This window comes from Sprattus sprattus (genome assembly GCF_963457725.1).
Source record: "Sprattus sprattus genome assembly, chromosome: 6".
Lineage (NCBI taxonomy): Eukaryota > Metazoa > Chordata > Actinopteri > Clupeiformes > Clupeidae > Sprattus > Sprattus sprattus.
This window is the reverse complement of record NC_137925.1, coordinates 18,433,512-18,456,879: the sequence shown is the minus strand read 5'-3', so window position 1 is coordinate 18,456,879 and position 23,368 is coordinate 18,433,512. Positions and strand designations below refer to the sequence as shown.

Genomic DNA, 23,368 nt, shown 5'->3' with positions numbered 1-23,368 from the left:
GGAACCGTTACTAGCCAGCAGAGGAGTGGCAGGGATTATCTCCTCTCGTTTTCCAAAGCAGCCTATGAATGGCTGGTGCTCTCCTCACCTGGTGCTCTTCAATAACCCTACTGTTGTCATGACATGCCATGAGAGTTGAAAAACAGTCATCGTGCCAATGATATGACGACTAAGGCCTTAGTCTTATAAAGAGATATCGTCCAGTTCTCAGCATCAAACATCATTAAGTAATAGGTATTGTACGACCAGGGCTCCTTATAGAAATTCTGGATTTTTCTCTGAATGTGGCAGTATTTGAGATCTCCTTATAGATCATCTTAAAAACAAAATCTATACCTGCTCTATATATTCAATAATTCTGCTCACTGATGATCTTTTCTGAAGTGAGGACATTCGGCATTCGAGGCTCTACTCTTCTAGGGTACTGACAGTGAGTCAGCATGCTGGCACTGTCCCAAAATGCAACCTAAGCCATCTCGTTTTGATCAGGCTCATGTGAGCCCAGAGACCCTTGATGAGGCCAACAGACTACCTTCGACAGGCTACCTTTACGCAGTCGAGCCTCCCTTTCTCCCAAACCAAGAGAAGCAATGAACAGCGCTCAGGGCAATAGACAGGATCAGGAATGGGAGCACGAGACTGTGTGTCTTCAATCAACGGAGGGAGCGATAAAAAAGAATGAGAGATATGCAAGTCATAACAAAACCACGGGCCCACAAAGACAAAGCTGGTGCCTGTTCGTACCTGAGCTAAGCAAACAAGGCAGATCTAGTTTTGTGTTCACAGCCATATGTGCTGTTACATTCAGATGACAGGTCTTGACACCTGTTGAGACTGCAATAGAGGAAGACTAATTGAACAAGTTTTGCATCTCTTGACTTTGAAATGGCAGTGAAAGTCCAAACCATACAAGTAAATACGTCACTGAACCACTTTACATACTGTGGCGGTGATCCTGTATATTTGGGGAGCTAAAAAACACCTTGTCTGAACTCTTCTTTCGAATAATGGTCCTTCAAAAAGCTAGTTTGATCCTAAGAATGTACATTGGCAGAATTCAGGATTGCATATTTTCTGTTCCAGCCCCCTGTAATTCCAGACTGCTACATGTGTTGTTTGTCTATATGAACAATTACCTGAGGGAGTGGAATGAAAACAGTGCGGGTGGGGGGGCCCAGTGTGGGGGGGGGTGTAATTCAAAAAACGCGCACACACAAACACACACAAACACACACACACACACACACACACACACACACACACACACACACACACACACATATTGTACACACACATACAAAACAATAATCAATGAATGGAAATTAAAGAAGAATTAGGCTAAATGAAATCAAATCTGAAAAGCATTTCCATACCAAAGAGGTGGTGTTCGTTCACTGCGTTCATTGGACAAAGGTTCAAAACAATTGTGTCATACTAATGACTGTCACTCAAGACCAAATACTTTAATGACACAGCTAACCATGTCTCCTCTACCTTGGTACTGAAACACACACAAAGCCCACACCGCTGCAAAGCATTACCATGCAACATAGCATGACATCAGCTTCATCTTTGCCTAAATGTTAATAACCTGAACATTAAAGCGCATCTTGTCAACAGTTCATTACCCGACACTTCAATTTATCAGCCTTTGTTGATGTTTGACTACACTGACACGCCCAGTCTACTTGACTTAACAGTCTCAGCTTGAGAAGAACCACAACACGACCTGAGGTCCCCTCTCCGTGACATGGTGACTCACAACAGCTGTGTGTAATTACACTTGTGCCTTTGAGGAGGTTGACCAAGACAACACGCTACTACTAAAACAGACTACCAGTGGACTAGGTCCCTATAATTGTCATATTACAAAACCATGTCAAATAACATGGTTGAGGAGAGGGGGCTTCAATTAGGCTGTTTGAGTGATGAAAGAGTTTGACAAAAACATTATTCTGCACTGAATATGCCAAGGGGTAATTTGTTTGTTGGATTTTCCAACAATTAAGCATTAAACTCATGTAAACAAAATCAAGCAACCAAATAACAAAAAAGTTCCCAGAATGCTTTGAAGCTGGATCAATAATAAGATCAACAACCCAAAGATCTTGATATGAAGTAATAACAACCAGAGAAATATACGATCATTACAACGAACCGTTGATACATCTCATTACAGATCATCATCCCCCTAAGTATGACCATTACATATTTCAGTTTTAACTTGAAGGGGGAGGGGGTGCTTTCTCAGAAAAAGTGCATGATGTTTATAATATTGTCAGTGTTAATTAAGTTTCCCTCTGTCAATGTCTGATCTATGTTATAAGTATGGCCAGTTTCTTAAGTTTCTTCCACCATCAGTACCACATCAAACTTTGGATGCCAGTGGGCTAGTATTTCATAGATCAGAGAGATTGTAGTGAATTGTGATTTTTTTTTTACAGAATTGGTTTGTGTCCCTCACGAACTATATATAATAATTTGTTCAACCACATCCAGTCGATAAAAGTAATTTGCTCAGAAATGTGAACAATTTTATACTGCAGTCTGCCTGCGTTTGGAATGTGGGGGGTCCATAACGCAGAAAACAATGTTTTCAAAAGCACAATGAGGGAAAGCAGTAATACAAAGTCAAGTGCAACGCCACTGGTGAATGCCATGATTCAAATTAACTCAGAACAAAACCTCCTTTGTCTAATTATTGTCCACCCTAATCTCGGAATGATGCAAAAGTCCATTCATTCTGCGCGGAAATCTCATTGTTTTAGCTAAGAGCTCGAATTTAACCTTTTACCAGACTAGGCAATGGCAAAGCCAGTGAGATGGGGAATTTTGCGTCACATTTCAACAGGTGATCACAAAACCTAGGCTACTGCATTCTTTGGATTGAACGATTTAATAAAAGGCACGTTGACGTTTCTGTAAATACGAACAGGAGCCTAATTCCCACATTAACATTTCTTTCCAGCGTTAGTCTAGTCCATGTAATGCTGTAAAATACATCAGTCATGAAATCGCCAGACATACTGCGATGAGAGACAGGTGAGTCCGCAATACAGTGCTGTGACGTCAGATTCCTATAGACTGAATGCACTCACCTCGATCCATTTCTGAGCTTCACGGAAGGCCGCCTCTGGTGCCGGTTCGATGTGCGGATGCAGATGGAGGTGTCGTCCTGCATCCGAGCTCGGACTGGCCATTTGAAAAGCCGTTCAGAGTTAAAAATGAATCAGCAACACAAAAAAATCACAGTATTGGACGGATAGCCCAGACACCAATAACGCGGAGAGCCGAGTAGCTTATTCGCGAAACTTGTTTATGTAGTTTGTCTCGCAGTGACTTGCTCCCCTCTCCCCACTCCCAGTGCTCTGTGCTTGTTTCCTTGCCGCAGACCTGTGCTGCTATTGCAGATGAGACGCCCCCCTGTTTCTGAACGGCAGGGACCGTGACTGCTGCCGACCTGCATTAAGAATCGAACCAATGGCTAAAAATACATGCAAAAGCGGAGCGGAGCCGGCGGCCAATGGGAGGAGAGCTGCCCGTCCCACATCCTCTGCTCAGGCACCCACACCCACTCTCTCTTCTCTCAGGGCCACTGGCTGGAGAGCTGATTTCACCGTTTCCTTCAAAACATGCAAAACAGAGCACGACACAGTGTTCTTGTTTTCTGACAGAAGAAGCAAACACCGATTGAAACCAAACGATCCGTTTAATAACCCCAGGCTCAATTTAGCCTCAAACTAGTTTATGTTGTTTGGACATATGAGGTGCACTGCGGAGGGTAAATATTGTAAGACTTTTACTGGTGAACAGGCATGCAGAGAAGATTTAGACCTACTAAGTTGATTCAGAAAACCAAAAAATTTAAACAGGTTCAGCACAAACATAGTAGGGGGGGGGGGGGGGGGGGGGGGTCACTTACTTAGTACTCTAAGTAAATTTACCCAGGTTCACTAAACCACATACTTGGACTACCTGCTCGAAAGACAACAAGCTGACTATGACTTCACAAAAGATAAGGAATGTTTAATTTAAGTAGGCCTACACGAATGTATAATGGAGGTAGTAAAAGATAATATAGTACATGGGTTGAGTTCAGAAAATATATTCAATTAGAGTGGAAATAGAGTCTATCATCTTTAAGGGTCAGTCTCTCATGAAAATTACTTAACTGAGAAAAATGGATTTTGTTATGGAAAAGTAGGCTATAGTTTGCACTTCTGTGTCTGTGTGTGTGTGTGTGTGTGTGTGTGTGTGTGTGTGTGTGTGTGTGTGTGTGTGTGTGTGTGTGTGTGTGTGTGTGTGTGTGTGTGAGTGTGGTATGTGTGAGAATAGGGTTTCCTTTGACATTCATTCCTTATCAGTCGTTTAAGTCATCTATCTATGTTGCTTATGCAAAGTGAGTATTTAGCTCGCATGGCTAGCTCTAGTTCAACATTTAAATAGATAGATAGACTTAAATGCCTGAAACAGGTAGCTCCAAAGTGCTCCTGTGAGATGGGATCTACTGCCTCCTGCTGGGCACGAGTCGTACTTGTGCGTGAAAACTGACGTTTCCATCTGATTTAAATGTCGAACCTAGCTTTTCATAATTGGGCGTGTACTTTTAAACTCTCAGACACACTGCTTGTTATGAATACCTTGTGTTTTTATCACCAAACCAGAGCACATACTGTAACACTACCCAGATTTAAAAGCTTTTTAGCCTTGGCATGACGCTGGCATTTTTGGTGTCGCTATGTCTTTAAGGTTTCTAGGATACGAAACACATGCACCTTTACACTTCCGCGATGTATTCAAGGAAGAAAATACCTGGAAAAGACTCGAACAAAGCTTAGATAGTGATCTATAGCCAAAGCCATGTGTCTTTGTAGCTCACCCTTTCAGGGTTAGTATGTAAAGCAGACGCGTGTTGTTGTCAGTTGTCATATGTTTTTGGCACATTTGCACTCAACTCCTTCTGACATAGCTACACAAGCATCGGTAGACTGACACCCCGCATAGGTCATGCTGAACGTTGTCAGTTACGGTTTTTTCACTTCGGTTTAAATTACCAAATACATTACAGTGTGGACTATAACTCTAGCAAGTACTATCTACAAAATTGCAGGTCTATAAGGTGGTAAGTAAGCTATTGCGTGTTTTTTTCTATGAAATGTTAGGCTGTTGGAAGTGTATGGCACTAGCGTAAGGTTAGCCAAACTATTTTGAAAACCATAACGTTAGGCAGTTGGCAGATTGTTCATGGCTGTGTGATTGTATTTGGTCTTAAAGTAAGACTGGCCATCACTAAAATGTTTTGTAGTGTGGTTCATTTTAAATACACGTACTGAAGGAGCTTTACTATAAAGTATTTTATTGAAAATAGTTAGATTTGTTTCTAATTCGTGTATAGTTTCGTACTGTAGATGGCGCCATAACATTGTTAGTGTTTTTCTCAAAGGATCTTTGGACTTTAGCATACAGGTTAGCCTTATACGGTGTTGGAGAGACTTCTGGGGCTGTTTTAATTGAACAACTTATTGGAAGTAACTTCCAGAAACTTATTGTCAAAAGTGGCCTTTTGAAAGCCCTTGTAAAATGTGATGCCTGCCTGAACCAAACACGCATTGCCTTTCTGGATTCCCCCCCAGATCACTTGTGATAATGTCCCTGCTGTTAGCCTCGCTGCCAGTGGTGGTCATAGTGACAGTCCGTTACGGGGGCGAGCTGTTAGCTTTCTGCCGACAGCTGTTCACCCAAGCTATGAAGCTCACACGTGGGACAGTGAGCATAAACAAGACCCATGCCTTTGTTTTCTCCAATTGCACCCATGGACAAGTTGACAGTGTGCTTGAGACTTTCCACCTGTATGACCTCACATATCCCTCGCTGTGCATTGGCCAAGTTAAAGGTTAGTCCAGAATGACTGTGGGCCTGTCACATGCTGCTGCTGATATCATCCACATTTGATCGAAACACACACATGCACGCATCTCACTGAGAGAGAAATACAGACAGAGAGAAAGAGAGTGTGTGTACCTGTCTGTGTGTGTGTTTGGTGGGGCATAGCCTGCTCCGTAAATCCTTTTCAAATGCCTAGCCAACCCTCTTAATGGAACCTGTCTTGGCTTTTGTAAAAGTGTGCACACAGTGTACAAGTATGAACTTATTTACGCATGCACCTATCACTGTGCAGAATATCTAGTGCAGGCTTGTGAAGATTATCTTAATATATCACAACTTAATGTCACTGTCACTTAATGTCAGTTGTTAATCTGACAGATCATCTTCAGATCAGATATTATGGGTAATTATATGTAGTAGTGTAGATTTATGCTACCGCATTGTCTCTCGTAAGATGTGTCTATTCACTGCTGTTACCAATTTGTAACAGAAAGTACAAGAGAAATGTGGGTTAAAAAAGTTCCGGAAGCATGCAGAAAATAAACAAAAGGATATATGAGTGTGATGATCATTGTATGATACTTGAAGCCATTTCCCTGCAAGAGTAACAGAATCACTCGTCTCCTCATTTATCCACGGTACTCTCTGTAATTTCCAGGTGAGTTTCTTGATGAGGTGGTGAGTCGTGCCGCCCCACTGTGGGTGCTGGAGTTTGGGATGCATTGTGGGTACTCTTCCGTCCACATCCTCCGTCTGTTGGGCCCCGCCGGAAGGCTGCTGACCGTAGAGAAGGATCCCGAGACAGCTGATAAAGGGGAAGAAATCATCCTAGTGGCTGGCTTCAAACACCCACAGGTGAGGTCTCAAAGCTTGTCTGGCCATGGGTGATCTGATGTTGTGCTAGAGGCCGCAGTAATACATCTAATATAGAGTTAATAGCTGAAAGGCTTTTCACATTCATTTATCCTTTAAAAAATAAGATGTTACATGTCTATGGCCAGAGACACAAGTTGATTATGAAATAATGAATTGTCCATACATATCTAAGCTGACAGAGGGCGCTGTTGTCCTGGTTACCGACAGCTCAGTTGCACAAGAGATCAGGGAGCTTTGTTGCAGTGGTTGAGCCTAGATACTTAAGGTCCTTTTCAGACATTTGCTGAGGAAAGCTCAAGAGGGCTGTGTTAGAGGTCCTAACTGCACAAATATTTTCAATGTGTAAATTATCTTTATGTCTTTACTTCACCTTAAATGGGTGTCTCTGTGTTATAACAAAATAACTGAACTGCAGACCACATTTGACTAAAGACTGAAGGCCTACTTCTAATGTAAAATGGCTGAATGATGTCAAACAGAAGCACTGATGATACACATGTACATGTATTTCTCTAAAAACACTCAATGACTCTCATTGCTCTGCACCCCACTTCACGCCCCTGCCTTCTCTTCTCCTGCTCCTCTGATATAGTTTCAGGTGTTGGCGTGCCCCTCGGCAGAGGCTGTTACGGGGATACGGGCCCGCTTGGGTGATGCCCAAAATTTGGACCTGGTTCTGATGGATCACAACACGGGGCAGTACCTACCGGACCTGCTGGCCTTGGAGAGGTGTGGCGTCCTCTCCCCGGGTTGTGTGCTCCTGGTGAATCACATATTTTGCCCGAAGGGAAGACCCTTCCTGGAACACATCCAGGCGCGGCCACACTGCTACACCCAGTGCAGGCAGCTACAGGGGATGATGGAGCTGACGTGGAAGAGGGCGTCAGACGTGTGTTAGGGGGGGTGAAAGAGCCGATGGAGTCATGGATAGTACAACCCCAGACTCGTTATGAGTGACTGCTGTCAGTGTTTGCAGTAATAAAGCGATTAGATGCTGTAAAGTGAAAGTGTTATGAAATTAAGGTTGTATGCTTCATTTGAAAATGCATGAGAAACAGAAATGATGTGTTTCAGTCACTGCATGGCTTGGTTGCTTTTTCGTGTTGTGTATATTTATATGGAAAATATCTGTAATGGTTTCGAAATGATTTTTGTGTTCTCGCTCAGAACTTGTGAGTGGGCACTATCGCAAAGTGGAATGACGTTCATGACCCTAAACAAAGGGAATTGTTTATCATGTTTTATTTTATCAAAATGTTATACAAAAAGTTTATTTACAAAGTGCTGTATGTTTGGATAATGGAACAATAGCAAATTTCAACATTCCCGTGTGACTGAAATCATTACATCTCTTACAATAACTTATATAAAACAGTTCGACAAATGGATGTTTTGAGACTTGATGCATATCAACTTGAATCCTCAAAATGCTGTTACAGTTTTGTTGCTGCTTTAAACAGCATGTGATGAAGAGGATTCACCAGTGCTGCCAAGACAACGGTATCCAAACTATGTGAATTGTAATATTTTGATTATTCATAGTTACGAAATCCAAATATTATACAATCACAGGCAAAAATATTTACATGGGACAGAAATCAGTAGGAAAAAAACAACCACAACGTGTGTGTGTGTGTGTGTGTGTGTGTGTGTGTGTGTGTGTGTGTGTGTGTGTGAGAGAGAGAGAGAGAGAGAGAGAACATGTGCCTGTGGAGGAGGAAGTGGAGAGCGGCGGGCCCTAATAGGCTCTACTGTGGTTCTGGCATGTTCTCTGGAATGAGACCCAGAGCTCGAAAGTGGAGGTGTTATGTCTGGATGTGAAGACAAATGGCTATTTCCCTTCTCTGCATTTGTAAGGTCATTCATCCTAAAACAGACTTGTGAAGAGTGAATAGCACCAGTTTGTTCACAAAAGAAGTCAATATCATTTGCAATGTTGTTGCTATCATGTGCTATGAAAGGAACAAGACAACATTTTGTTCCTTTATCTCTGGGAAGTGTACACTCTCTTTAACATTGTCGCAAAATACACAAGAATAGAGTGTCATTCTGACGTGAGGATGATTCAGATTGAGTGTTCTGTTGCCTTCAGATGGCCTTGACCTGTCCTCGCCTGGCCAGGATGCAGCGTTGAAGTGGGGAAATAGCGGCTTTGGACATCCGCAGTAACGTCCCTGAATTTCTCAGCGCAAGCAGAGCAGGGATTGCAGCTCTTCCTTTCGCGGTGGAGTTCACCGAGTCCACGGCCTCCTTGGCTTCCGGAGCCAAAACAATAGAACAAATAAAAACCTTCAGACATGGAGGACGCTCTCAGAGAAGCACACTTCTGAGCAGGGTTGATAAAAATGAATGTCTTTCAATGGCACCACTCTCAGGAGAAGTATGCTAGTAAGCATACGCTGAGCAACTTTTGAGGTTTTATGTGGAAATAACACTAGATGAAAGCAGCCTACTTAGACTAGAAGAATGTCTCCAAGTGGAACCACCCTGAAAAGTGTACACTTTTTTAAGACAGTGACCTTGACAGTTCCTCCTTACGCCTCTTAACCAGAGGAGTGCATGCTGGGAGCAGGGTACTTGTCGCTGCCGGCAGGGTGCCGTGAGGGAGAGACGCCCCCTGGTGGCGGTGTGTCCAGGCCGAGGGAGCGGCGGTAGGCCGCCGACAGTCTGTACAGCACCTCGGCGGAAGGCCGCGGCTGAGCGTCGGCCTTCTGCGTCAGCAGCATCTCGAACAGCGTGCTGACCTCCGACAGCAAGGCTCCGCCCAGCGGGCTGCCCTTCTCCAGCGTCTTACCGAACGTGGAGAAGGAGGTGGAGTCGTCGGGCCCGCCCTGTGAGTCATGGCGATCGCCAGGGGACGGGGGTCCATCCGGGATGAAGACGTTGTCGTGGTAGTCGCCAGCCAGTGGAAGGGACAGGCGAGCTATCCAGCCCGGGTCAGGCACATCCGCAAACACATCATCTGGGGAAAGACAGAGAGAGTGGTCAGACTGGGCATCTAAAGGCTCAGTCCTCAATTATAATTCACACACTGAGGGGAAGAGAGGTTAGACTGAAGTTTAACACACAGAATCAGCACGCTGTGTGTCTACTGGGTGATTTTATACATTCAATGGGACTCTAGTCCGACAGTTGTATGGTATGGGTATCACCGTCCTGTCAAGACCTATGCAAGTTCATGGACATGTTTTATAATTTATATTTTTCACTGTGCTGTTGATACTTGTACATCTCTCTTTAAGACTTCGCAACACTGATGCAAAGTTCAGATAAAGAACAGAGATTTCTCCAAATCCCATTTCAACCCTGGCTTATGTCTCCTGTCTGAGAGGATCTCTGGCAAACGCAGCGTAATGATTTTCACTCCGCTCAAAATAAGGAGTTGTTTGTGGCCAAAAAACAGGATGGGAGGAAACGACAGGAAGAGAAGCGCGTTTATCTTTATTTAGTGAGGAGGCATTTCCTGCAGCAGCTTCTTTCCCTGGAAGTGATGGAGTTTGGAGTGCACGTTTAGACACAGGCTGGTGTTTTAAATCACGGAGGGAGCGACAGAGCTGAACCACGGCTCGTTCTTTCCAGGGACTGTTCCCCACAACCAGCAGACACTCTCACTGTTCCCTGTGGTGGTCCAAACATGGATGCCTCATCGTCTTAATTCAATCCACTAAGGACGAGCTGGACATTAAGCCACTTTAAAGCAGTAGTAAGTCGTTTTCGTCTAAAACGAGCATGCTAATGACCTAAAGATGGCAAAGACCAACAACAGCTAAGTTAGCAATGATAAAGGCATGCTAGCATGCTAACTAGCTTCTATTGGCAATATAGTTGGCAAGATCATGCTTTTGTTACATCTATCAATTTTTCCATCCTGGACCACATGACTATATAGTGCGCAGTCCAGACGGCTAGTGGAAACTACAGGTGTGTTTATTTGTCCTTAACCTTACATGACCATATACCATAAAAATGAATTGATGATAGCAAAACTAGCTGCCCATAAAAACATCAAAAGGTAGCATATTTTTGTTGCTTTAAACGTAGTTTCTTTCCATGTTGTCCTGAACTTTGGCACTGCGAGGGCTATCACATGCCGGGGGAAAGCATGCGGCTGAGTGGCCCCAGAGTGGAGATAGTAATTAATTATGAAGGAGGTCATAACCAAATGAATGGCAGCCATTTTATTAAATTCAAGTAGCTAAAGAATGCAGCCAGGTCCAGCTGTGTGTTGTGACCCCATTGCTTACTATAAGGTGTGTGTGTGAGACAGTGAGTGTATGTGTGTGTGTTTGTGTTTTCTTGTGTCTGCTGCTCAGTTGAATGAATTTCCCCCGTTTCCAAAACCCTGTCCCTCTTTAACTGGATTCTCCTTGGACAGATCTAATTAGTCTCCTGGCCCATAAAAACCCTGCCTCTGGCCTACTGGCCTTGTGGTCAGCTGAAATCTAATAGCCCTTGCCTAAAGCCTTGACAGGACACACACAGAGACACGCACACGCACACACACACACACACACACACACACACACGTGTTTGCCAGGCCCCCCAAAAACCACAGTCCCCCTTTCATCTGAACTCCAGAACCCCCACGCCTGCCTCCACACAGACCTTGAGGAGGGCAGCCCTCATTACAAAGCCAAACAGACTCTCCTCTCCAGATTATGTTTATACTGCATATCAGAGAAGCAGCAGTTCAACTCTGTCTCTCTCTCTCTCACACACACACACACACACACACACACACACACACACACACACACACATTCCTCACACCAATCCCCAACGGCCTGTTGTGGGGTCAAACCCCCCATTACAGATAAGCATCGGGTCTGAAAGTAGCCTGGAGGTGTTTGTTTTTGGATGGGAGGCTGTGAACCTCAGAGAGAGGGAGAGTAAGAGGGATCTCACTGCTGGGTTGGATTCCTGCTGCCCGCAACCCGCACGTGAGTCATCAAGCAGACTATGGCCACAGCCACAGCCACAGCTGAAGCAATCTGGAGCTGCTTTCATCTTGTGTCATTTCCACTCAAAAACCTCAAAAGAACATAGAGGTTTGCGACTCAGTGCTTCGCGAGAAAAAAAAAAAGAAAGGAAAAGAAAGAAACAAAAAAAATTAAATAAAAGCGCGAGTGTTGAACAAAGGAAAGCCGGCTCTACACACACACACACGGGAGGCGTCTCTGGGTGTGTGTTCGAGTGCGGAGGCGAGGGGGCAGGCAGTGATCAAACACACCCGCAGCCCACATCTCAGATGACACACTTGCCAGCCCGAAACCTCCCCTCCCCAGGGTTCAAGTGCAGCCATGTTAGAGCTCCCTCTCTCTCCTCCCTCCATCTTTTCATCCTCCTCACTTCATACACAGTCAGCTCTTCTGTGTGTTTTTGTAAGGGCAGGTGGAAACACTTTGTCCTTTTTTTTTTACCTGCAACGTTGTTTTTCTCTTTGGTGTCTTTGTTTGGTTTCCATCTGTCTTTATTTATGTATCTTTTTCGTTTTTGTATTTTTCGTTTTTTCTCTTTCTGACCCGAAGTCTTTGGGGCCTCCTGGTTCTGTGAGTCTCAGTGGCCTCGTGACTGCTTCTCCTTCCACACCCCCACACCCCCTCTCTCTCATTCTCCCCTAACCCCCCAACTTCTCCTCTTCCCCCCCACCCCCCACCTGGTCTGCTGCCACCCTGCCGTTCATTAAAAGTTAATTAGAGAGGGGGAACCTGGCGGGGAACTCATTACTCTCTCAAAAAACAATTTGGTTCTTATTGGAACCAGAGGGACCGTAGTCTGGCACCTACAGCAGCGGCCCATGTGTCAGAGACTTCAGACAAGGTGGGTGATGGGGGAGGGTATGGACCCCAGCCACATCAACAGCACCCCTACCACCGTGCCCACATCCAAACCGCACCTACACACAAACTCAGTCACACATGATCATGTGATTATCGCTGGGGTTTCATTTCAAATGGGTTACATGTTATTTGAGAAATAATTTATTCTTCACATTTACATCTGTATCATATGAGCAGCGAGGATGTTGCTTATGTGTGTTGCTTTATCATTTCAAATGGATGAAACAAGGTTGTACAAAATGAGCGAGTTACTTTATTAACTGAAGTTTTTTTCGTTTAGCCAGATATGCAGTGACAGGTTATTTTGGCTAAATGGCTAAGGTCATGTCTACTTAACCATTGTCAAGCCTGCCGCAGTCTCTTGTTCGTGTTCTCCCTTTCAAACGTCTCAGCTAGTATAGGGGAGGAGATGTGGGTTGGCCGACAGAAACTAATCCCAGGTCGAGCCCCCGCACAAAGCCACCTGTGATTAATCATGGCTATCTGGCGGAGCTCTCCCAGGAGCGGTGATATGGAGAACAGACGGAGGAATGCAGGCCTGAAAGAGCAGAGCGGTCTGCAGCTTAAGGGGAGATATGGAGACCATCAGATCGCTCGCTTTCAAAGACGGGCCACAGAGACGTGAGATGTGCAAGTGGCATCTCTCCCACACACACACATGCACACACAAATGCCACACACACATACCTATACATTTACACACGTACAGATATACAACCACAGGCCCACCCAGACATGCATACATATATGGACGCACACACACCTAGACATGTATATGTATACACAAATACAACCACAGGCACACCCACACGCAAACACACGCACAGAGAAATACATATACACACAAAGATACACATTCACACAGTCACATATACATACCCAAATACCCAAATGGAAACGTACCCCTACGCATAGTATGATCACACACACACACACACACACACACACACACACAAACACCTCCCCCATACACAATACACATGCCATCATTGTGTCCTTCATTCACATGGACAGAAAGAAGAAATGTTATGTGATACACACCAAAACCAATCTCTTTTCATAAAACACTGTCCGGGTGATGTGTATGTGAGTGAGTTAGTGTGTGTAGGAGGGTGAGTATGGCTCTGAGATCATAGGGTGGGATTACTCCCATAGAAGGCCCTCTCCACACCAAGAGTGGCCACAACACACTCAGGGAAAACCAGAATATGTACCCGGAGGAGTCAGAAGACAACAGGAAAGCTCAAAGGCTGACCGCACCTTTTCTCCTGTGTGTGTGTGTGTGTGTGTGTGTGTGTACGTGTGTGTGTGTGTGTGTGTGCTTGCCACCCTAATTTACTATGAGTAACAGCGCTAACAGATGCCCCCCTAGGGCAGAAAGTGACTCAGGTGTGACACTAGTGATGGGCATGGATGATTCTTACACGCACACACACACATCCCTCCCTCCACTCACACACACACACACACACTAACACTTACACACACATACACACGCATACAGTCGTACATTGATCTCATTCTTTTCAACACCCCTATCTGTGCTCGCGGTGTGTATCTCACACACACACACATATTCTCTCACTCACTCACACACTCACAAACACACACACAGCAGTGAAGTGATCTCATTCTTACACCTTACTGTGAATACAACCACAAAGCTTTTAAAGGGCTTCTACCCAGCTTTCTACCCTCACACACACACACACACTTTAAAGATATCTTTACTGTGTGATCTGGGGTGCAAACCACATTCACATTCAAGACAAAAAAACAAACACGACTTTGATTTAAAGGAACAAAGGTGGCCTCGGAGTGAAAACGTGACTATGAGTAGAACAATACCTGGAAGGAACTCCATAGCAACCCTTGCTCCATATAGGCAGAAGCGGGGGTGTAAAAGCCCCCACCCTGCTCCATACAGAAACACAAAAAGAACCCTGCACCCCTGGTACGTAGCTGGACTGCTCTGACACGAATGTCAAGGTGAGAATCAAAGCTCCGTTGTATAGCCCACTGTGTCTGTCAGCTGAAACAACAACACAGTGCTGTTTATGTGTCAGTGGCCAGGGTTACTTTTCCTGACTCCGGGTTCAAGCTGACTCAGTTCAGAAACCGAACTCACTTATGAAAACATTTGGGGGGGTGGGGAGATAGAAACGCAGAAAAAATTGAAAGCTGTAGATCACAAATACCTACCACAAGGCAGAGAGCGAGACAATAAAATCACCAGTTAACTAGGCCATCCGTCTGTGACCCCAGTGAATGCCATGAGGCTCGGAGTTTAACAGGAATAGTTTTGAAGACACGGAGAAGGAAACAATTAAATCCCTCACTGACTGCATCGAGACCCAAAATACAGAATCAGACACAACAAACAGTGTGTGATGCTGCGTTTGTCATCCATGATAGACCTAACTACTAATTAACTACGGCCACTCCCCCATTTCCTGAAGGAACTGCAACTTTAAGGCTTAGACTTCGTTTTCTTCACAATAATGCAGAGTGGAACAAATCAAGCATTTCCAAATCACCAGTCAGTTAAGTTAGTTAGTTGATGGCCCCATAGAATGAGTCTGATTGGTTCATGCCATGACCCCCTTGATGATAAATGTGAATAGATTTGAAATCACAGAGATGGGAACAATACAATTTGGGTCGTAGTTGTATAGTTATAGGTAAGGTATTTGGCAGATGCTTTTGTCCCAAGCAACTTACAAAACATTAGATTAAATAAGTAAAAACAACTAGGAGAAAATTAAGTAATACACATAATTAAATTAATTAAATAATATTAACAGTAATTTATTAAACTATTTTTACTTTTATAATTATTATTACAGAACCAGTGAGGAGAAACTGGTAGGGGAGTGTCCTGTTTGGTTGACCAAAGACCAAATGTGCAACAGCATTCTGAATCATCTGCAACAGCCTCACCACACCTTCAGGCAGGCCTGTTACAATTGCATTGCAATAGTCTAGTTTAGAAATAACCAGGGCCTGAACAAGACGTTGTGCAGGATATTGACAGAGAAAGGGTCTGATCTTCCAAATATTATAACCAACAAGACCTTGAGACAGAAGCTGCATGCTCAGAGAAATTAAGTTGGTCAACACGTGGAAATGAACTAAGTTGTCCCTCATTGAAGGAATCATAGACTATAGACAGTGTGCAATGCTGACTTTGTTCTCCATGGTAAACTCACTACGACCATATTAAAGAAAAGGACAGCTCTGAGGCCCAAGCCGTGGTATCTGCTCTCACCAGTGCTGTTGAGCAGGTGGTGGAGGCCCTCCTCCAGGAGGGGATCCACGGGCGAGTCCCGACCCGCCTCCCAGTCCACATCGCCGGCCTCGCTCTCTCCGTGTCCACTGTCCTTGGTGCTCAGCCAATCAGCGTCCTGGGCTCCCAGTCTTCGGGGAGGATAGGGAGGTGGGAGGGAAGAAGGAGATGAGAGAGAGGAGGGGAGGTTGAGTGAGAATGTGTGTGGGAAGCAAATGGGGGAGTGTGCACATCTGCACAGGGTATTGAGACTAATACAAAATCTACAAACACAAAGACACATGCACTCCCACACAAACAGAGAGAGAGAGAGAGAGACACACACTTGCATGCACTGTCACACAAACACACAGACACAAACACACACTATCGCTCTCTCTTTCTCACACAGGCACACACACAAACAGTGCTATGTAGGGAAATCAACACTAATCAGTAGCTGAACAAGCTCAATGAGCCCACAGACAGGAAATCACAGCAGCCTGAGCTATCAGCAGACTCTGATAAAGGGAGAGCAGAGTAAACATCAAACAGATCCTAACACACACACACACACACACACACACACACACACACACACACACACACACACACTTCACATGATAGACATACACATACACACAACACACAACACACACACGCATTCTCTCACGCTCTCACATTTCTTACTCAGAACTAAGTCACCAGTCACATAGTCATAAAGAGACATTAACACATTAAAACCACAAGACACACAACTATATCCGACTGACATCAGACAGGAAGACGTTTATCATTCGCTATCTGTAGATAGGCAGCTCCCATACATAATTCCTTCCTTTGTTCTGTGGTTCATATCAGCATGGATCAAGTGATTCACCCTCAGGTATAAAAGGTAAAACCTAGAGCAAAGGCACTGACTCTCAAAGCTCTAGTGTCTGAAATACTAAGGACCCAGGGTCCAGGTTAGGATGACAAATGAGGTTATCAGTGAGTTATAGCAACAGTGTGAGGTTTACTCCTGTCGTCTCCTGTTGGCAAGATGTGAGTCAGGCCTCTGAGACACACACACACACGCACACACATACCACACACATACCACGCAAACACACACACAGCACACACACACACACACACACACACACACACACACACACACACACAGCACACTTGCTCCAACTTGTGTCCCGTGTCTTACTTCAGCAATTAACCATCTTGACGATCACGCAGCTATTCTACTTCCTGTTTACGAGCCCCCAAACACCTGCAGACCTCTTAAACACAGTCCAGCCCCTGCAGGGCAGCTGGGGCACTAGTAACGAGCTGCTCCCCATAAACTTGTCAGTGGCATGGCTCTTTTTTGTTCCCCTTCTTCGTAATGGGGCAAAATAATGCGTGTTGCATTTTCCTTTCCTTTTGTGGTGTGGAGTGTGTGTGTCCTGTCGCTTACCGGCCATTGCGCTGGGAGTACTTGTTGCCCCGGAAGTTTGGTCTGGGCTGGAACTGGCCCTGGTGGAGGAGCGAGAGCAGCTGAGAGACCTGCTGTAGAGACACACAACACACAAGGAGATGGAGAGGTCAGTCAGGCAGACCAGATATGTGACAAGGAACAAAATAGAGAAAAGAGAAAAGAGATCAGTATGGCCCAGTTTCAAAGGAGGAGAGGGAAAGCATCTGTCTGTTTGCTGGTTATCAGAGGGAGTACGTTTTAAAAGATGACATTGAAAAGCCACTCAGAGCCAAAGATGAGACAGCGGCTCACACTTGGAGGCCTTGGATTTTGTTTATGGACTATTTAAATACAGAAAAGTTGCATAAACAATAACTCACACAAAGATCCTTCATGAAGGAAATACATTCTTTAAAAGCCCACACCTAAATGGGTCTTCATGGGTGGAAATTGCAACAGAACTACAATAGAGCCTTGAGGGGGATTCTATAAGGAACATTCATAAGAGAATTCTAAGAGAGAAGTATGGCCATTGTCTAAATCCAAAGAATACGTAAAACTAACAGTGTGTACACTACTACACACATGTTGAATTGTGTATTTTTTTCACCTAGACAATAAGGAAATATCCAGCAGGCATCCACCTCAGCAGCTTTCCCAGAGTCATGTGACTAATCAGGGCCAATCATAATTTGCTGTGAGGCCTTTTGTTTGTTATGGGAGCGGATGCAGGCGGTGATGCACGTATATAGAACGAGAGAGAGAGGAAATGTTGGGGTATTGTGGAGACTGGTGGTCCGGTATGTGTGTGTAGGTGAGGGGGGCAGTGTGGTGTGTGTGTGTGTGTGTGTGTGTGTGTGTGTGTGTGTGTGTGTGTGTGTGTGTGTGTGTGTGTGTGTGTGTGTGTGTGTGTGTGTGTGTGTGTGTGTGTGTGTGTGTGGGTGGTGGAGGTCTCAGAGTCAGAATGGTGCAGAGGAATGGGGAAGGGGAAGTAATTTTGCGCTGAGGCTATTCTCCTTCAGACGGTTTCCTTCCAGGATGCATTGCTGAAACAGAGAGGTGAGGGGGGAGCTGAAGACCTTTTCTGGATGCCGCTAAGAGCCAAAGTGCCAACTGGGGCGATTGGGTGAGGGAGGGGGGCGATTGGGTGAGGGAGAGGGGCAAGCGGTTGAGGAAGGGGGGCGAGTGGTTGAGGGAGGGGGGCGAGAGAGTGTGGGAGGGGAGCGAGTGGTTGAGGGAGGGGGGCGAGTGGGTGTGGGAGGGGGGCGAGAGAAAAAGGAGGGTCAGAATCAACACTCTTCCTGCCCTTTACCACCAAACTCATGTGAGGCCTAACACCCTGCCAGGCTCTGTATTCCCTTAAACAAGCACATAAACACAGACACACATATACACACATCTTCGCAGGCAAAAATGCATACATACATACATGTATATATATATATATTATCCTAGCATCAGGGAGGACTCAGGGTGACTTTTTCCATTTCCCAGTGCTATTTTAATATACTGCACGTTCTTGAGGCTTTTTTTAATATACTGTGCGTTCTTGAGGCTTTTTTTAATATACTGCACGTCTTTTTTCCGATTTCCTTTTTCATACTGTATTGTTTGCAGTACAGTTGATTCAGCTGCATCAGCTCAAAGCAAAAAGCTTCAAGGTCCATTTCTTTCCAAGCACAGTTTAACCTTACTGAGATGACAGATCTAGGCTAACTTCAAGAGGGATTTTCCCCTTGGAGAATAAACTATACCTATTCAGTTACTCTTTCTTTTTCTAAGTCTCATTCGGTTCTATCTCTCTATCTCTCTCTTTTTTTTCTTCCCTTCCTCCCTCTCTCACACACAGTCCTTCCATGCTTCTTCCTTCAATAAGTCCCTGTTATGTGATATTATTGAGTTATTATTGAGGTCTGGCAGAGAATTTTCCTCTGAGGGCAACTGGGGGGGTTGGGTTACTGTCTGTGACACCGAGGAGGCTGAATAAACCTAAATGCTTTAACTCCATCAGCTGTCCCCCCAGGCTGTGTGAGACACACACCAGACCCAATAACAGACTGCCCTGCTGGGCAAGCACACATTCTCAGCTCCCCCTCACTTGGACTTCCAGAATATCGAACATGGACTCTGAGGAAAGTTTCTGAAAGCAAGTCTCTTCAGCAAAACACTTAGCACATATACATACAGCATTGGTAAATAAAGTGTTTGTCTAAAATAAAGATGTGCCTTAAAATATAAATAAAATATAATATTAGATACTATAATATAATAATGCATGACCTGTAAAATAAAGGGTATGGGGACAGATTTTTGGGCTCCTGTGTTTTGTTACCTGTACTTCAGGGGAGGCAGACGACAGCTCAATGGGGCTGTTCTCTCCAAAGGCAGCCATGGACAGACGCACCAGGTTCCTCAGCATCTGCCTGTGGTCGTGCTCAGCCTGTCTGCTGTGGGAGTCTGAGTTCTTGGGCCTCCGGAGCGTCGCCTGAGACGCCGCCGGAGAGAGATTTCCCTGCTGACTCTCCAGTGTCCCACAATGCACCTCTGCATTAGCATGGCGCTTCAGAGTTCCTGCCTGAGAGAGCGAGGACATGGTGGAGGAGGAGGGGTTCCGCGCCTTACGGAGTGTCCGGTATGGCGTGCCAGGGGTGTGGGGAATATTCCCGTCAAATTCAATGCTTCCGGGCTTCCTCAAGGTTCTGGTCTGGTTGAGCGGGAGCGTCATGTTTGGATCTAAGGTGTGATTGAGGGCCAATCGGGAGGTTTGTGGTGTCAGGCTGAACTGGCTTGCGGTGTGGAGCTCCATTGGTGGTGGAGATGGAGTTACAGAGGAGAGTGGCTGGACCTCATCCTCCGAGGCGACCTCTCTGCGCCCCCTCAGGGCTGGCACCAGCTGGATGTCGGTCTTTCTGATGTGCTTCTGGGGCCGGCGAGGGTGGCGCGTGTAGGTGGACTCCGCAGTCCTGCAGTTGTAGGCGTGGTTGTCCCGTTTCACTGGGCGACAGAAGGTGGTCACCAAGGCTACGGCTAACAACAGAAGCAGGCAAGAGGCACCGAGGCAAATGGCCATCAACATGGTGAAGCTCAGCTGGGCCTGCTGACCCGGAGAGGAGTTCTTGAGGTGGTCCAACAGGTTGATGAAACTGACCTCCAGAGTTGTGCGGGTGACAAGCACTGGGGAGCCCATATCTGATACAGCAATGCCCACCTTAAACGTCTTGCCGATTAAGTCAGTGGCGTTGGTAGTGTTCACATAGAGTTGCCCTGTTTTGGTGTCCAGCCAAAACAAACCAGAAGGGTTCCCATCGACAATCCTGAAAAGGATTTTCCCATTCAGGTCTGAATCCAGATCCTGGGCTTTGATAGTTGTGGCTAAGTAGCCCTGGTGTCTGTGTGTCGAGGTCCGATTGGTGGGAAGGAACACTGGCCTATCGTTTGTTCTCTCTGCCATTTCAGCGACTATCTCGCCTTTGTCTGCATTCACGGGTACACTAACCTTGGCCACGCCACCCTTGGGAGGGGGGTCGGTGATTTCGGGGTAGTTGTCGTTGTCATCCAGGAGCTCAATCAATACTGTGGTGCTGCTGGTGTAAGGGGGGTGACCATGATCAATGGCCTCCACAACAAACGTGTAGATGCGGGATTCCTCAAAGTCCAAAGACTGTTGGACTGTGACCACACCAGTGGTGGGGTGGACTGAGAATGAAAACGAGGGCGTGCCTAGATCATTCGACTCACGGATGGAGTAGGACACCTTGCCACTGAGATCCGAGTCAACATCACTGGCCTCTACAGTAAGAACTTGAAAACCAGGTTTGTTATTCTCCTTGAATGTGGCTTTGTAGTGTGTCTTGGAGAAGACAGGGGCATTGTCGTTTTCGTCCAACACACGAACAGTTAGGTAGCGAATACAAGACAGAGAGGGCTGGCCGTTGTCCCGGGCAAAAAGTGTCAAGTTATACTCCATTGTTTTTTCACGATCCAAAGTCCCGTTTGTGACGATCATGTAGCTGTCTCCATGGATCCTCTTGAGACGAAAGTGTCCAGATCCGTGCTGAATGTGAGCACGCACCTCACCGTTTTTACCAGAATCTGCGTCTGAAACCATGACCAGGGCCAGGAACGTCTCGTTGGGCGCTTCCTCGGAAACAGTTGCCACAGGCGAATCCGGTGGTGTCCAGGTAACATGTATCCTCGGAGCATTGTCGTTCACGTCCAGGAGCTTGACCTGTAGCTTGCAGTGCGAAGTGATTGCATTAGGTCCTAAGTCCCGTGCCTGGATGTCCACCTCATATGAGACCTTCTCCTCATAGTCCAAGGGTCCGACTAGGGTCACAGCCCCAGTTTGGGGGTGCACACTGAAAATCCTTTGGACATCCGCTGGGGCGTGCTTACTGAGCGAGTACTCAATTTCCCCGTTGGCTCCCTCGTCAGGGTCTGTGGCCTGGAGGTTGATGACGACTGTCCCACGGCTGGTGTCCTCTGGGAGCTCCACGGAGGGCGATCCGTCCTCAAACACTGGACTGTTGTCATTGGAGTCCAAGACGTGGACCCTCACAATGGTCATGCCCGATCTGGGCGGGTTCCCCTTGTCAAAGGCCAACACTGTGAGGTCAATGGAGGACAGGACCTCCCTGTCCAGCTCTTTGATCACCACCAGCTCGGCCTGCTTGGTGCCCCCGCTGCCAGTCTTCACATCCAGGGCGAAGTGCTGGCTGCTGGATACGGAGTAGGTCTGCAGTCCGTTCGCTCCAGCATCCAGGTCCACTGCCCGCTCCAGCGGGATCCTCATCCCGAGAGAGGCCATCTCTGAGATCTCCACGTCCTGCTCGGGGCTGGGGAATGTAGGGCTGTGGTCATTCAGGTCCAACACCTCCACCCGCACCCGCAGGAAGTGCATCGCACCTCCCTTCCTGTAGAGGATGCTGAAGGCGATCTCGCAGTGGTCCGCGCCACGGCACAGCTCCTCCCGGTCTAGCCTGCCCAGTGTCGACACCTCTCCACCCCGCGCTGACACAGCGAAGGGCAGGGCCTGCCCGCGCTCCACGACCTGGAAATCCTCCAGTGACCCCTGGTCCCCTCTCTGACGCAGGTCGTCGGCCAGCCGGCCCACCTTTGTTCCAGCTGGCTGCTCCTCCAGAACACGGTAGGTGATTGTGTGGGGAGTCGGGTCCACAGACTGGGCCCAACACACCAAGCACAAAGCAAGAAACAGAACCACTGCTTGGTTGAGAGAGTGAGCCAGCATTATGACTGTGTGTGGTAGTGATGCCTTCTGAGGTAAACTAACCTGAAGGCTCAAAAGAGCATTCTAGAACACACCGCTCTGTGGGAACAGAGTGCTGTACAGTCTGGTTATTTCTCTCCTTCTCTCTCTCTTTTTTTAGATTAACAGAAATTGCCAGTAATTTAGACAAAGAAAAAAAAGTGATAAGCTCCCTTAATTACAAATAGCTAGGAAAATACAGCTTTTCCTAAATACTACTGATAATAATAAACACAATACAGTCAAAAAACAGTGATACAATTTTTAAACAATCTAAAAAGTCACTGAAAAGTGTTTGCTTGCTGTTCTAACATCCTATGAAAATTAACATTATCATTCCAACAAAAGTAGAAAAGTAATACAAAAAACAATCTTCACATTTTCTAAATATAAAAAAAGTATCTCAACTATTGTCTAAAATCAGCAAAGCTCTTTGTGCTACACACTAACCAATGTTACCCCTATTGTTCCTCTTCCCCTGACAATAAGTTGGTATCAGTAGCGTATGAACACAGTTATCCTTAAGACTCCTCAGCTGGAGAATCCCTTGAGCTGGACTCACTCACTCTGACACACACACACACACACAGGCTGCTGCTGGCTCCAAGTCTCTCCCTGCTAGTCCAACTTCAGAGAGCTTAGAGTTGCCAGAGTGAAATCTGGAACTTTGGGGTCTGTGATGACACTTGCGGGGGGCGGGATTAAGGAGTCTCGAGGCCAATCACAGCTCGTGGGACGGGCGGAGAGGTTACAACAGACCCTCCCCTTCAGGCAGTGAGTCAGAA

The 23,368-nt window shown here is 46.1% G+C and overlaps 3 protein-coding genes across 6 annotated transcripts in view; 1 reads left to right on the top strand and 2 right to left on the bottom strand.

Moving 5' to 3' along the window:
• The window catches only part of limch1b (LIM and calponin homology domains 1b), a 99,927-nt gene extending 96,644 nt beyond the window's left edge, over positions 1-3,283 (bottom strand). For all 4 annotated transcript variants that reach the window (XM_080840097.1, XM_080840098.1, XM_080840099.1 and 1 more), the window contains exon 1: positions 3,099-3,283. In XM_080840097.1, the coding sequence (XP_080696223.1) occupies positions 3,099-3,200 (102 nt within the window). In that variant the 5' untranslated portion in view covers positions 3,201-3,283. The remainder of the gene's footprint in view (positions 1-3,098) is intronic.
• Positions 3,284-5,646: 2,363 nt separating this feature from the next.
• On the top strand, positions 5,647-7,660 carry LOC308366404 (catechol O-methyltransferase-like; the record flags this gene model as incomplete). The annotated part of the gene is made up of 3 exons (XM_080840090.1): positions 5,647-5,893; positions 6,545-6,741; positions 7,355-7,660. The coding sequence occupies 3 exons, from the start codon at positions 5,647-5,649 to the stop codon at positions 7,658-7,660; spliced, it is 750 nt and encodes a 249-aa protein (XP_080696216.1).
• Positions 7,661-9,305: 1,645 nt separating this feature from the next.
• Positions 9,306-22,744, bottom strand: pcdh12 (protocadherin 12; the record flags this gene model as incomplete). Its single annotated transcript, XM_080841197.1, has 4 exons — positions 19,650-22,744; positions 17,318-17,409; positions 15,871-16,019; positions 9,306-9,724 (listed from the first exon to the last, which is right to left on the bottom strand). Exons 1-4 carry the CDS (start codon positions 22,563-22,565, stop codon positions 9,306-9,308), a joined length of 3,576 nt encoding a protein of 1,191 aa, XP_080697323.1. The 5' UTR covers positions 22,566-22,744.
• Between the last annotated feature and the right edge of the window lie 624 nt (positions 22,745-23,368).